Source organism: Malus sylvestris, chromosome 12 (genome assembly GCF_916048215.2).
Source record: "Malus sylvestris chromosome 12, drMalSylv7.2, whole genome shotgun sequence".
NCBI lineage: Eukaryota > Viridiplantae > Streptophyta > Magnoliopsida > Rosales > Rosaceae > Malus > Malus sylvestris.
The window spans coordinates 19,431,305-19,444,421 of NC_062271.1; the positions used below are offsets into that span (position 1 = coordinate 19,431,305).

At 37.7% G+C, this 13,117-nt stretch overlaps 2 protein-coding genes and 1 long non-coding RNA gene across 10 annotated transcripts; 1 reads left to right on the top strand and 2 right to left on the bottom strand.

Annotated features, from left to right (window-relative positions):
• Positions 1–256: 256 nt before the first annotated feature.
• On the bottom strand, positions 257–9,789 carry LOC126593907 (cyclin-dependent kinase inhibitor 4-like). Of its 7 annotated transcripts, none has more exons than XM_050260074.1 (5): positions 9,375–9,605; positions 8,985–9,070; positions 8,847–8,894; positions 730–933; positions 257–594 (listed from the first exon to the last, which is right to left on the bottom strand). In XM_050260074.1, exons 3-5 carry the CDS (start codon positions 8,858–8,860, stop codon positions 525–527), a joined length of 288 nt encoding a protein of 95 aa, XP_050116031.1. In that variant the 5' UTR covers positions 8,861–8,894; positions 8,985–9,070; positions 9,375–9,605; the 3' UTR covers positions 257–524. The 7 variants fall into 7 exon arrangements, with proteins under 7 accessions (XP_050116031.1, XP_050116032.1, XP_050116033.1 ...); XM_050260075.1 differs by lacking the exon at positions 9,375–9,605 and adding an exon at positions 9,203–9,363; XM_050260076.1 differs by lacking the exon at positions 8,985–9,070.
• LOC126593906 (probable LRR receptor-like serine/threonine-protein kinase At3g47570) lies at positions 3,827–8,887 on the top strand. Of its 2 annotated transcripts, XM_050260069.1 has the most exons (3): positions 3,827–6,783; positions 6,871–7,187; positions 8,849–8,887. In XM_050260069.1, the coding sequence occupies exons 1-3, from the start codon at positions 4,068–4,070 to the stop codon at positions 8,867–8,869; spliced, it is 3,054 nt and encodes a 1,017-aa protein (XP_050116026.1). In that variant the 5' UTR covers positions 3,827–4,067; the 3' UTR covers positions 8,870–8,887. The 2 variants fall into 2 exon arrangements, with proteins under 2 accessions (XP_050116026.1, XP_050116024.1); XM_050260067.1 differs by lacking the exon at positions 8,849–8,887 and having other exon boundaries at positions 3,828–6,783; positions 6,871–7,536.
• Positions 9,790–11,533: 1,744 nt separating the features above from the next.
• LOC126594509 (uncharacterized) lies at positions 11,534–12,380 on the bottom strand. Its single transcript, XR_007613309.1, has 2 exons — positions 12,066–12,380; positions 11,534–11,658 (listed from the first exon to the last, which is right to left on the bottom strand). It is a non-coding gene; the product is annotated as an uncharacterized LOC126594509 (long non-coding RNA).
• Between the last annotated feature and the right edge of the window lie 737 nt (positions 12,381–13,117).

Genomic DNA, 13,117 nt, shown 5'->3' on the forward strand with positions numbered 1-13,117 from the left:
AAGTTCTACTTTTCCCTGTACTTTTCTTTTGGGTCATTTGAACAATGACAAAACTGAGGCTCAATGAACAAGTAAATCTTAGTTAAGTCTTCACCAAGCAATCAATCACTCGTTGATTCCAGAGAGGTAGGGCCTGAAATTATGCCCAATTGGACTGTGAGGACAAATACCTGGGAGCTGCAGACTAATTTGCTCTTCCAATTCCTTGCTAGATACTGTGGGAGCCGTGGACTATTTTCGGTCTCCCCACAATCACTGGTTATAATTCAATCAAGATTATGTTCTATGTGATAAGATATATCGTGTACTTGTGTTTTGTATGCAGCTCACAGAACCTGTTATGTTACAGATCATTAGTCTACACATCTTTGCCACTTCTACTGCTTTACAAGTAAAAGAAGGGTGATGGAAAATAGAAATAGCAACCATCACCGCAACTACTAAAAACCTAAACCCTGCTAGTTAGCCCAAGATCAACCAAGAATGCACCGGAAAGGAAGTCCTGACGGATATGCTACTGTCTTCTAAGGATCCACCTTTTCCCATTCATAACGCCCGGGGAGCGGCTTGTCATTCACAGGGTCATAGTTGTATCTGCATATAAACCCACAGCAGAAATATGACATCATTTGTGAGAATATAAATCAAGTTTGTATTTAGCATATATGAGGAGTGATAAAAAGTCTAGCCTAAACTTGAAACTAGTTAAAAGAGTAATGAATAACGTACTTCTCAATGAATTTCTTTTGCATCTCTTCTTCAGCACCAGCAAAGAACTCATTCATATCATGTGCTGTGGGTATGTGCCTCTGCGACGAGTTCTGTATTCTCCGATTAGCTTCAGCTGAACTAGTGGGCCTGGTAGTAGAACCAGGGGTTCTGATGGTGTCTGGATCCCGTATCAAGCTGCACGGCGTGGACTCCCTTGTGGTTCTGTCATAAAGAAGATCAAACCCATTAGATATAACAAGGAGGAAAATGTAACCCAAGTTAAGCTTAGATGACGACGCAGTAATTCGTTTGTAAAAGAAATACAAGTTTTGCATCTCAAATGTTGTTAACTCAGCATTTCATACGGTAGAATAAGGAAAGAATGTTTCATTTGTTAATGGTTAATTTTCAATGAAGTCTATGACTCTGTTATCTTTATCCCGAGTTCACTAATGCAATTCTCCCACCATGTCATTTGAATGTCTCACAGGTAACACAAAAATTTCTATTGTTACTGGTATCAATTTGACCCTCAATCAGTCATGTGGTGTTACTAATCCGCATGCTATAATATAGTTGGACGAAAAAATGTTATAATATTCATGAACCGAAGATAGTGTTAATGACAAACGCATAAGTTAAAATATGAATGAAATGGTAACACGGGAAAACTTTCTCCCCATAAGTTAAAAGGTTTCCCTATTAGATGTTTGAGTCAAAATCTTAAAGTAGCATATCATTTCAAAGATTTATTGGTAACATAGGATCTGATCGCAAATATTCTTCTACCCATTGTAACGTTCAGAAGTTAAAGTTCGGTATACTTGTAATTATAAAACGAAGGTTAAAAGAGATTATTGGCAATGGCAAGGAATTATCAGGACTTCGGATTAAAAGCAAGAATGGGATAGTCATTGCTACAAAAGGAATGAACATTTCAATTGTTGAATTGAATCTAGTAAACAAAACACGGTAATCAAAAAATACATAATCTTATCTCAAACCAGGATTACTGGAGAATGCGCATCAAAATCTGACCATTCTGGCAGGGGCCTTTTTTCTTAGCAAGTAATGCATATATTGACTCAGTTTGAGAAGTACAGTGAACTGTCGCAAATTTAGAAGATTCTGGGAAAGACCTGCAACATAGTTTCGAATGAATAAAATAAAAATCTAGTACAGTAAAAGTATTTTACAAATGATATATAGACATATGGAACTAGTTGTTAATCATTTAAATTACAAGGCGGTTGCGACTATAAAATAATGAGAGTCTTCATTCAAAGGGATCCCCATTTTTTGTATATAAAGATGAGAACTAGTTGGCGGGTCCACATTATATCGAACTTCAATGGCCTAATTGTTTATTTTTCAAGTCTTCATTCATAGATCATCCTTGCAAAAAGGCAATCTAAACTCAAAAACATTTAGTCATTTGATTGTCTTTATAAAATTTCAATGTTTCTTAGAACATAGTGTTCGTCAATTTCTTTAACCTCAATTAGATAACTCAAACATTTCCGATTTTGCTAATATTTTGCAAAAGAGTCTTGATGTTTAACCTGCAAGATAAAAAAATTGGCAGGCTCTTTACCTCCTTCTATAGGAAATCTTTCCTATCTTCCTAGAATCAACCTAGTAAGCAACAACTTTCGTGGTGAAATTCCTGAAGAAATTGGCCGTCTGCAAAGCCTACACGTTCTCAACTTGTCTCACAATTCCTTCAGCGGAAAAATTCCAACCAATTTATCCCAGTGCACACAATTGTGTGATACTGTGACGACAATCCTTCTCTAGAAAACAACCAGCAACCCTAAATTCACTAGAAAGAAAGAGAGAGTAAACTCACGTGTGATTGATAATAAGCATCAATCCTTACACCAATAAGATGTATTTATACTTTCAAAACATAAAACCAAACCCTAATGTTCAAATAGGAAATAAAACAAACAATTAACAAAGTTCTAAAAGTATCCCTATAACATAAGCGCTGCTTTGAAATAGTAAACGAAGGATTTTAGCCAAACTTGCGTTGTTCTCTTCAAAACGACATATTATAACTTCCAATGTAACTTATCATTTCAAAGCTTACTGGTAATTAATCCAGATTTGATCGCCAATAATCTTGTACACATTTGATTGTCGCTTTTCCATGGCCCTTGCTAGTTTTTTGCGGATTATCAGCTAGAGACTAGAGTGTATGAGATATGACAATGCTCAAATGTTTTGTAAAGCACTTTGGGATGACTGATGAGATTAAACTAATAAAGTAGATAGTGCATTGAGTGGTAGGCCCTGCAGGTATAGAAAATAAGTATGAGTCCAAATTAACAAACATCTTGAATGTGAAAACTAATAAAGTAGGTAGTGCATTGAGTGGTAGGCCATCGACAGATGTGGATTGAGAGGGTGTTTGGAATTGTTTTTGGAAGACTAATAACATTTTATGACAATTAGAAGCATTTCTGATTAAGTTTGGTAGAAAACTTAAAAATGCATCTGGCTCATAGAAGTACTTTTTAAAGAGTTGGTGCTTATTCAATAAACACTTCCAAGTTATTATAAAAGCAATTGAATTTTAGTAATAAACAAATTTGAACATGTTTCTAATGAAAGTACTTTTAGTAGAAGTCTTTATGAGTAGAAGTGTTTCCTACAAAAACAATCCGAAAATGAAGAACTTATGAGTAATGGGGACACTGATTCCAACATCCCTAGCTAATATACAATGCAATGTGAAAAGATGCTTACTAAAAGGTGTATTTGGAACTTGTAAGTCCTTCCCATCAAAAGGGCCAGAATTTGGTCTTCCCAAGTCTTCGCTAGATGGGAGCTCACTTTCTGTGGTCGTCACATTTACTAGCTAGCTATCTCAAAATTCTTCAAGTTCTATTTTTCCCTGTACTTCTCTTTTGGGTCATTAGAACAAGGACAAAACTAAGGCTCAATGAACACGTAAATCTTAGTTTACTCTTCATCAATTAGAAAACCATTCGAACCCTTCAAACACGTAAAATATTAGTTAAGTCTTCATCATGCAATCAGTCACTCGGTGATTCCGTCCCGAGGTAGGGCCTGTAATTGTGCCCAATTTGACTGTGAGGACAAAGACCTTGGAGCTGCAGACTAATTTGCTCTTCCAATTCCTTGCTAGACACGGTGGGAGCTGTGGACTATTTTCGGTCTCCTCGCAATCACTGCCTATAATTCAGTTAAGATTATGTTCTATGTGATAAGATATATCGTGTATTTGTGTTTCGTATGCATTCATGTAAACAAAACTTGATTTCTAATTTCACAGCCAAAAGAGAGAAAAAAAACAGAGTTTCTTATTTGGAATCTATATTTTGGTGAGGATGGAGCATGCACGTACTACTGGAGGCATGCTGAGTTTGGTTAAACTCTTTCATGGCTTCATTCTTTTATGCATGAGCACGCGTAAGGGATCTGCAGCATTCTCCAGCACTAGTCTTGGAAATGAAACTGATCACATGGCGCTACTCAACTTCAAGAAAAGCATCACTCAAGATCCTCTTCATGTCATGAGCTCATGGAATGAATCCGTCCATTTCTGCGGTTGGGTAGGCGTTACGTGCAACCATTACACCAGAAGAGTCTTCATGTTGAACCTGCAAGATCAGAAATTGACAGGCTCTTTACCTCCTTCTATAGGAAATCTTTCCTATCTTGCTAGAATCAACCTAGGAAGCAACAGCTTTCGTGGTGAAATTCCTGAAGAAATTGGTCATCTGCAAAGCCTGCACTTTCTCAACTTGTCTCACAATTCCTTCAGTGGGAAAATGCCAACCAATTTATCCCAGTGTACACAACTAAAGACGATTGAGTTTCGTTACAATGAGCTTATTGGGTCAATTCCAAACCAACTCAGTTCCTTGTTGAAATTAAATCATATGGGGTTTGATCATAACAATCTCACCGGAACCATTCCGATTTGGATAGGGAACTTTTCTTCTCTGCATCACTTTGATCTTAGCTTTAACAACTTGCAAGGAAGCATACCCAATGAGCTCGGGCGGCTAACAAGACTGCGAAAATTCACACTTCAAGGAGGCAATCTCTCTGGTATAATCCCTGCTTCAATCTATAATATTACTTCCATATCAATGTTTGGTGTTGTTCAAAACCAACTGCATGGAGAGCTACCGCCAAATGTTGGCATTACTCTTCCTAATCTCCAAATATTTGCCGGTGGTGACAACAAATTCACAGGAAATATTCCTGTATCATTGTCAAATGCTTCTAGACTACAAGTTTTTTCCTTTCCTAAAAATGGTCTTACTGGAACACTCCCTGCTGAAAATTTTGGATCCTTAAAAAACTTAGTTAAGCTAAACCTTGGTGCAAATAGACTGGGAAGTGGGAAAGCTGGCGACCTTAACTTTCTCAAATTCTTGCCTAATTGTACAAATCTTGAGTGGTTAATTCTTGCGGAAAATCAATTTGGAGGAGAATTGCCTGTGTCCATTTCCAATCTTTCTACCACATTAAGATCTCTTACTCTGGGGGGAAATTTGATACATGGAAGCATCCCTTTGGGTATTGGAAATCTTGTAAACTTGACCACTATCCAAATGCAGTATAACTATTTCAGTGGTAGTCTCCCTGAAGAAATTGGGAGGCTTAAGAAGTTGGAAGGAATATTTTTGGGCGGCAACAATCTTTCTGGGCCAATCCCGTCGTCCCTAGGTAACTTGACTTCATTGTTAAAGCTCCATCTAGAAGTCAATAGATTTGCGGGATATATACCACCAAGTCTAGGAGACTGCCATAATCTACTAGAGCTCGATTTGGCTGGTAACAGTCTAACAGGCACCATACCTAAAGAGATTTTTGGGCTTTCATCCCTTTCAATTTTTTTGAGAATGTCTAACAATCATTTGATTGGTTCACTGCCGTCTGAAGTTGGTATTTTGGTAAATCTAGTAGAGCTAGATGTATCAGGAAACAATTTATCAGCTGAAATTCCCCCAACCCTCGGCAGTTGTATTATGTTGGTGCGTTTGTATTTAGGAGGTAATGAGTTTCAAGGAATAATTCCTCAATCTCTTAAAAGTTTAAGAAGCCTGGAAGAGATGGATCTTTCGCGCAATAACTTATTCGGGCAGATTCCTGAATTTCTGAGCAAGTTTAGATTTCTTAGGCATCTCAACCTTTCATATAACAATTTCGAGGATAAAATGCCTGAAGAAGGAATCTTTTCAAATGCAATTGGTCTCTCAATTCTTGGAAATCCTAAGCTCTGTGGTGGCAGCTCGAAATTACATTTACCTGCTTGCCCCAACATAAAGCCTCATTCATCTCAAGGACTACTTGCCCGAAAAGTAGTCATCCCAGTAGCTTGTGCACTTGCCTTCATAATTGCTATGTCTTGCTTCATTGTTGCCTGCTCCATGCTTAAAAAGCGAAGAGGTATACCTACAACTTCACGTTCTTATAAGGATTGGAAATCAGGAGTCTCTTACTCAGAACTTGTTGAATCAACTAACGGGTTCTCTAGGGAAAATCTTATTGGTTCAGGAAGTTTTGGTTCTGTGTACAAAGGAATAGCCCCCGGTAATGGAACTCTAGTTGCAGTAAAGGTATTAAACCTTCAACAACAAGGAGCATCCAAGAGTTTTATGAATGAATGCAAAGCTTTGAGAAGAATAACACACCGTAATCTTCTCAAGGTCATAACTTCATGCTCAAGCATTGACGATCAGGGTCAAGATTTCAAAAGTCTAGTTTTGGAGTACATGGTGAATGGAAGCCTAGATATGTGGTTGCATCCGAGAGATGATGAGCAATCTCAAAGCAAGAGATTGAGCCTTATCCAAAGACTCAATATTGCAATTGATGTTGCTTTAGCATTGGATTATCTTCACCATCGTTGCGAAACTTCAATTGTTCATTGTGATATGAAGCCAAGTAATGTTCTTCTTGACGAAGATATGGTAGCTCACGTTGGTGACTTTGGTTTAGCAAGGTTCCTCTTGGCAGAGTCTGATGATCCATCTCAAAGTCAAACTATGTCAACCGGGTTAAGGGGTTCGATAGGTTACATTCCTCCAGGTATGAGTTTCTATCACTCAGTGTTTTCTCTTCCTAATAACTTATCACTAGGCCAAATTAAGTCCTAATGTTAGTATTGAATGGCAGAGTATGGCATGGGAGGTCAAGTTTCCATCTTTGGAGATATTTATAGCTTTGGAATATTGTTGCTAGAAATATTTACAGGAAGAAAACCTACAGATGACATGTTCAACGATGGTCTAAGCATTCGCCAGTTCGCTACCATGGCGATACCTGACCATGCCATTGACATAGTTGACCCTTCATTGCTCATTGAATGTGGAGATGTAGATGGCAGCCGACTTAAAGCAAGAAGGTTGGAGGAATGCTCAGTTACAGTGATTCAAATCGGACTCTCATGCTCTACAATATCACCGTCGGAGCGGATGCTTATGGATGTTGTTGTCAACAAATTGAAGAAAATTAGAGAATCATATCTCAATTTAAGAGGTAGAGGCTAGAAATATAAATGTAAGCCCCATTCTCGTAGACACTGTTGTGCAAGAAAATTGTGATTAACCACCTTTCGATCTTAATCCAACAGTGGAGGATTGAAGATCGAATGGTGGGTGACCACAATTTTTTTCAACCACAGGGTCTAGGATAACGGGACTGCAAGAAATCATTTGAATAAGGATATTATATGTATCAAATTTGTGTGACATCATGTAAGGTTGAACTCTGTTATCTTTATCCCGAGTTCACAGGTAACACAAAAATCTCTGTTGTTACTGGTATCAGTTTGACCCTTAATCAGTCATGTGATGTTACTAATCGGCATGCTATAATATAGTTGGACGAAAAAATGTTTTAATATTCATGAACTGAAGATGGTGTTAATGACAAACGCATAAGTTAAAACATGAATGAAATGGTAACACCGGAAAACTTTCTACCCATAAGTTAAAAGGTTTCCCTATCAGAAGTTTGAGTCAAAATCTTAAAGTAGCATATCATTTCAAAGATTTATTGGAAACATAGGATCTGATCGCAAATATTCTTCTACCCATTGTAACGGTCAGAAGCTAAAGTTCGGTATACTTGTAATTATAAAACGAAGGTTAAAAGAGATTATGGGCAATAGCAAGGAATTATCAGGACTTCGGATTAAAAGCAAGAATGGGATACCCATTGCTACAAAAGGAATGAACATTTCAATTGTTGAATTGAATCCAGTAAACAAAACACGGTCTCAAAAAATTCATTATCTTATTCTCAAACCAGGATTACTGGAGAACGCGCATCAAAATCTGACCATTCTGGCAGGAGCCTTTGTTCTTCGCAAGTAATATATTGCCTCAGTTTGAGAAGTACAGCGAACTGTCGCAAATTTAGAGTATTCTGGGAAAGACCTGCAACATAGTTTCGAATGAATAAAATAAAAATCTAGTACAGTAAGAGTATTTTACAAATGATATATACATATATGTGTCATTCACAATCCATTCAGCATACCTGAAAATAATAACTCCAAAATACGAAGAATCGATCTGCATATGAGGGATTCCTTCAATAAAACCTGATAATAGAAATCAAGTCCATTTTAGGTGATAGCAAATTAATTTTGAGTTACATTCAAATATTGATGGCATATACTTGACATAGGGGAAATAATAACTCCAAAATACGAAGAATCGATCTGCATATGAACATATGGAGCTTGTTTCTCTTCGATCAATAGACTCAATACATATGCCAGCCTCAGTTACTGACTTTCTTGTGAAGGCTCATGCAAACATACTAAAACAAAAATTCACTAGGTTGCCACATAATAGTCCCAGCGATTCTGTTTTCACGAAGAAGCAACTGTATCCAGGTAATATTTATGTGTTATCCAGATCAAAAAACCCTACTTAAACAGAAGAATTTGAATTCATTAGGTTCAGCCTTGAAAGCCGAATATATGGCACTCTCAGGATGAATATGCTATCAGTGTTTTAAGGCATCAATCCTGTCTTACTACTTAGTCCATTCCACAAAGCAAGCAATTTTGTTGCATGAAGACCAACTCCGAACACAACCAACTTGATCAAACATTTCATTAAAATCAAACCTTGACTTACAGTTTTTCCATCATGGGAAGTAAGATTGTCCCAATGCGATCAGTTAGCCTGTCATTTACAAACCCAGAATCAACACACTACGACACAAAATAGGCGCACAACAATCATATCCTATCAAAGCATCCATGGCACCATTACCCTCTCCAATTTATACAAGGGGGCCCTTCCTGGAAATCACCCTAGCTGCATTATCAAAAGCTTTCCATGACTGGAACTGCACTACCCTAACAACCGAAATGCATACCCAAATCATCAACCAAACAATTTTGTAGCATCTAAACAAATTTATCTATTGCATTGCATAACAAATTATCAATTTACTGGGAAATAAACAAAATGGAGAATACGCAATTTACAGTCCCATCGGCCTGAAGGCTCGATTGTAATCAACTTTAACAGAAATGAAATTACAACACGTTGCCACATTCATCATTTGAAATCAAATCGCCAAAACCCTAAACCCTAACTTGCATATGGAAATGAAATTACAGAAATGCCCGCAGCAGCCGGCAGGTCAATTTATAATACCTGCGGTTGTGGTTCGAAGAGATGGATCGATTGGTGAGGCATCCTGCTTCTGATCGGACGGCGAAGGCTCCAGAGAATGATCAGACGGCGGAGAGTCTTGAGGTGGGTACTCCGCTTCCGTCGAGAACCGTCTCGCCAAACTTGTGTGAGGATGGTGGTTGTCGTTTTGGAAAAGTGGAATTGGACAAGTGCCCCGCAGTTGTAGCGAAATTATAAACTCTGCCCCTTTTAAATTTATAGCAGGCTGTTGCTTTTCTTTCATTATATTGTGTTTGAGAAAAGCTCAGGTTTGAAATGTCTTCAGCTTGGCCCAAAATAATGAATAGTCTTCTACTAGCAGGCCCAAGTGAAGCTAAACAAGTATACAATGTACGGAAATTCCATCAGGCGGACTCTCTTGATGCACACCCGGGTGTTAGTGTGAGTGATCAGTCGACCGGCCTAATAAAGCAAAATAAGTATGTAATGCACGAAAATTCTCTTTGCGGACTCTACTGGTGCACATCAAGTGGGGGTGGCCAATTGACCACCCCGGTTGAAGCAAAATAAGTATATTACGTTATTGAAATTTTCTCTTGTAGACTCTAACGGTGCACTTGAAAAATAAATAAGTTTTGTACGTCCGTTAGAGTAGCTATAGGCATCGAGAGTACTATTTTTCTTTTTACCCAAGTGGTGTGGGGAAGAATAAATACATCATAGGACACCAACTGCAAAAGTGAATGTTCTTAATCCTTTAAATTACAAGGCGGTTGCCAATAAAATAATGATAGCCTTCATTCAAAGGGATCCCTATTTTTAATATAAAAATAGGAACTAGTTGGCGGACCTACTCTATATTGAATTTCAACAATCCAAAACATTTATTTTTCAAGTCTTCATTCATAGATAATCTTCGCAAAATGGTAATTCAATCTCGAAACCGTTTACCCATTTGATTATCTTAATGAAATTTCAATGTTTCTTAGAACACAATGTTTGTCAATTTCTTTGACCTCAATTAGATACCTCAAACATTTCCGATTTTGCCAATTTTTTGTAACGATAATTAATTAAGTGTAACTTGAAAAATAAACTGTTTGGATCGTTGAAATTGGATGTAAAATGGGCCCCATAACTGGATCCCGTTTCTACCAAACAATGAAGACCCCTTTAGCTAAAGGGCTTGATATAATACTATTACTTTTTTTTAAACAACCTATATTATCTACACTAAAGCAGAAGATGATGAGTTTAGTTTTACAATGAATTAGCAATAAGATGTTTCAAATTTGTCTTTATCGATGTAAATCTACTTTAAAGATTGATTTGTTCTGCTCCAAGATTCCTTCAGAGGTCCTTCTTTCATACAGGTTTTGAATACTAAAATCGATGTGAAGCTTCATAATGTCTTTTGTGTAAATAAATAGCGAGCGAATAACTTATTGTTCTAAATTTGTAGACACCACCTCGCGTTGCTCTGACTGGAGATGTTGTACGTACTTGTAGGTAATTGTATTCTTCCCTATTTTACTTTAAATAGCAATCTGAACTCGATAGGTTTGATTTCTAACTCATGGAAAAGTTTACCTTTAGCTTAGGGGTGTGCTATTCACATACCCTATTTTACTTCTTACACATCCCTTGATAATTTATGTCTGTTGATCTTCTTCAATTCATCCGATCTGACAGACGAAAACTAAAAAGGTGTGTGAGAAGTAAAATGGGATGTGTGGATATCACACCCCTTAGTTTATTGCTTCGTTTGATTCTATGATTTTACAACTCATTAGTGATTACTTTGGTGTGAGAAAATTTTCTCAATGAGCTAATTTATACCAATAGTATTTTTGATGATTCAAATAATATATTATGTTTCGACCAAAAAAAAAACTAATGAAAATGGCTTGAAAACTTTTAAGTTTTAACGATAAGGACAAAATAAATGGTAAAGTGAATAATATCAGGATTGACTTTTTAGTATAAAAATGTGGTTTTTCGTTAAACAGTACCAAGAACTTTTCGTTAAAGTTAAAAAAAAAAAAAAAAAGAGTATAATGTGTTATGTATTGACTTGGTTTTGACATATGTGGCTCTTTTTCCTTCTTTCCGTTGGATTCAGCACGGTATAAATTATGAAATCCTCTCTTACTTTCAACAACAACAATGTATATGAAAAATTGTTTTACTTTAAAAATTGATGGAGACTAGAAGCATTGTTCTCAAAAAGGTTAAAATTACAAAATAGAGATTACATATCGAAATACTAAATTGTTTCCCTCGCTTATGCTTCAATGGACGCTGCCTGAACCTAGACCTGTAAACGGATCGGGTTTATTAGGTTTGGGTCGGGTTCAACCCGACCCGTTAAGTTAACGGGTCATCCGAACCCAACCCGTTAAGCTAATGGATCATCCGAACCCGACTCGTTAAGCTAACGGGTCAGCCGTTTCACCCGTTAACAATTATTATTATTTTTTTTTTGCATAAAGTTTATTTTTTGTTATTAAGACTTTACTAAAATTACTAAAATATCCTTAACTAACGGGTGTTAACGGGTCCTAACGGGTCTAACGGGTTGACCCAAAGTGACCCGTTATTTAACGGGTTCACCCGTTAGCGACCCGACCCGTTAAGCATCCACCCAAATACAAATATTAACGGGTTGGGTCGGATCGGGTTAACGGGTTGGGTCCAAAATGCCAGGCCTACCTGAACCATACAACACAAAAAGGCATGAACATTATAGAGAGCGCAAGTACTGCGAGTAAATCAATGGCACTGTCGTGGGAGTGCCTAAGCAGAATTTTCAGACAACCGGCAGCTCTATTGAGGTGGCTCCTCCTCGTCACCGTGGAAGAAGAGATGTCGTTGCCTTGCTTGTTGAAATTGTTATTCTGGATAGAATCTGCACAAGAGTTGTCCTTGCCTTGCCGCTTGTTGAAATTTTCGTTCTTGAGAGACATAGAATCCTCGAACCTGGCCTTGAGTATGGCCAAGCGTAATTCCTTCTCTTGGCTGTTGAGGCTGCCGCGTTCAATCCCCCTCAGGCCCCAAATAATGAATAGTCTTCTATGAGCAGGCCCAAGTGAAGCTAAACAAGCATGCAATGTATGGAAATTCTATCATGCGGAATTTCTTTGGTGCATATCGGGGTGTTAGTGTGAGTGATTGGTCGATCAGCCTAAGAGCAGTTACATCCCTAAAAAAATGCGTCAGTACCAAACCTATTTAATCCACTCAGTGAACAGTGATAGACTTCAATAAACAGTAATAGGCCAAATGCATCTCCGTCCCTAAAAAAATAGTCTGGTCAATTTTATTAAAATATTATTATTTTTTATTATAAAATAATAAAAAATAATTATTTTATTTTTAATTTCTACGAGGAAGACACAGTGAAGAAAAACAGAATCACAAAATCCCTCGCATTCCACTTCCTCACCGTCTTTGCTTCGACTCTCAAACTATTGGCCCTTCTCAGCGCTTCGACCTCCTTCAACAAATCGAACTCCAACCCTTTCTTCTTTAGCTCCTCAATGCACTTTCCCAGTAGGTTCTTATCCTCATTTTCTCTCTGCAACAACTTCTCCAGGTACCCCCTCCGTGTTGCTTTTATACCTTATCGCCCAAATGATCCCCAACGAGAAGCAGAGAGAGCAGAGCGACGAGATCCAGGACGTGCGACACGCGAACCCGTGCGGGTCCCGCAACAAGGAACTGAAGAGAAGGGTGAGAGTCGCGGAGTGGAAGAGGAAGAAGAA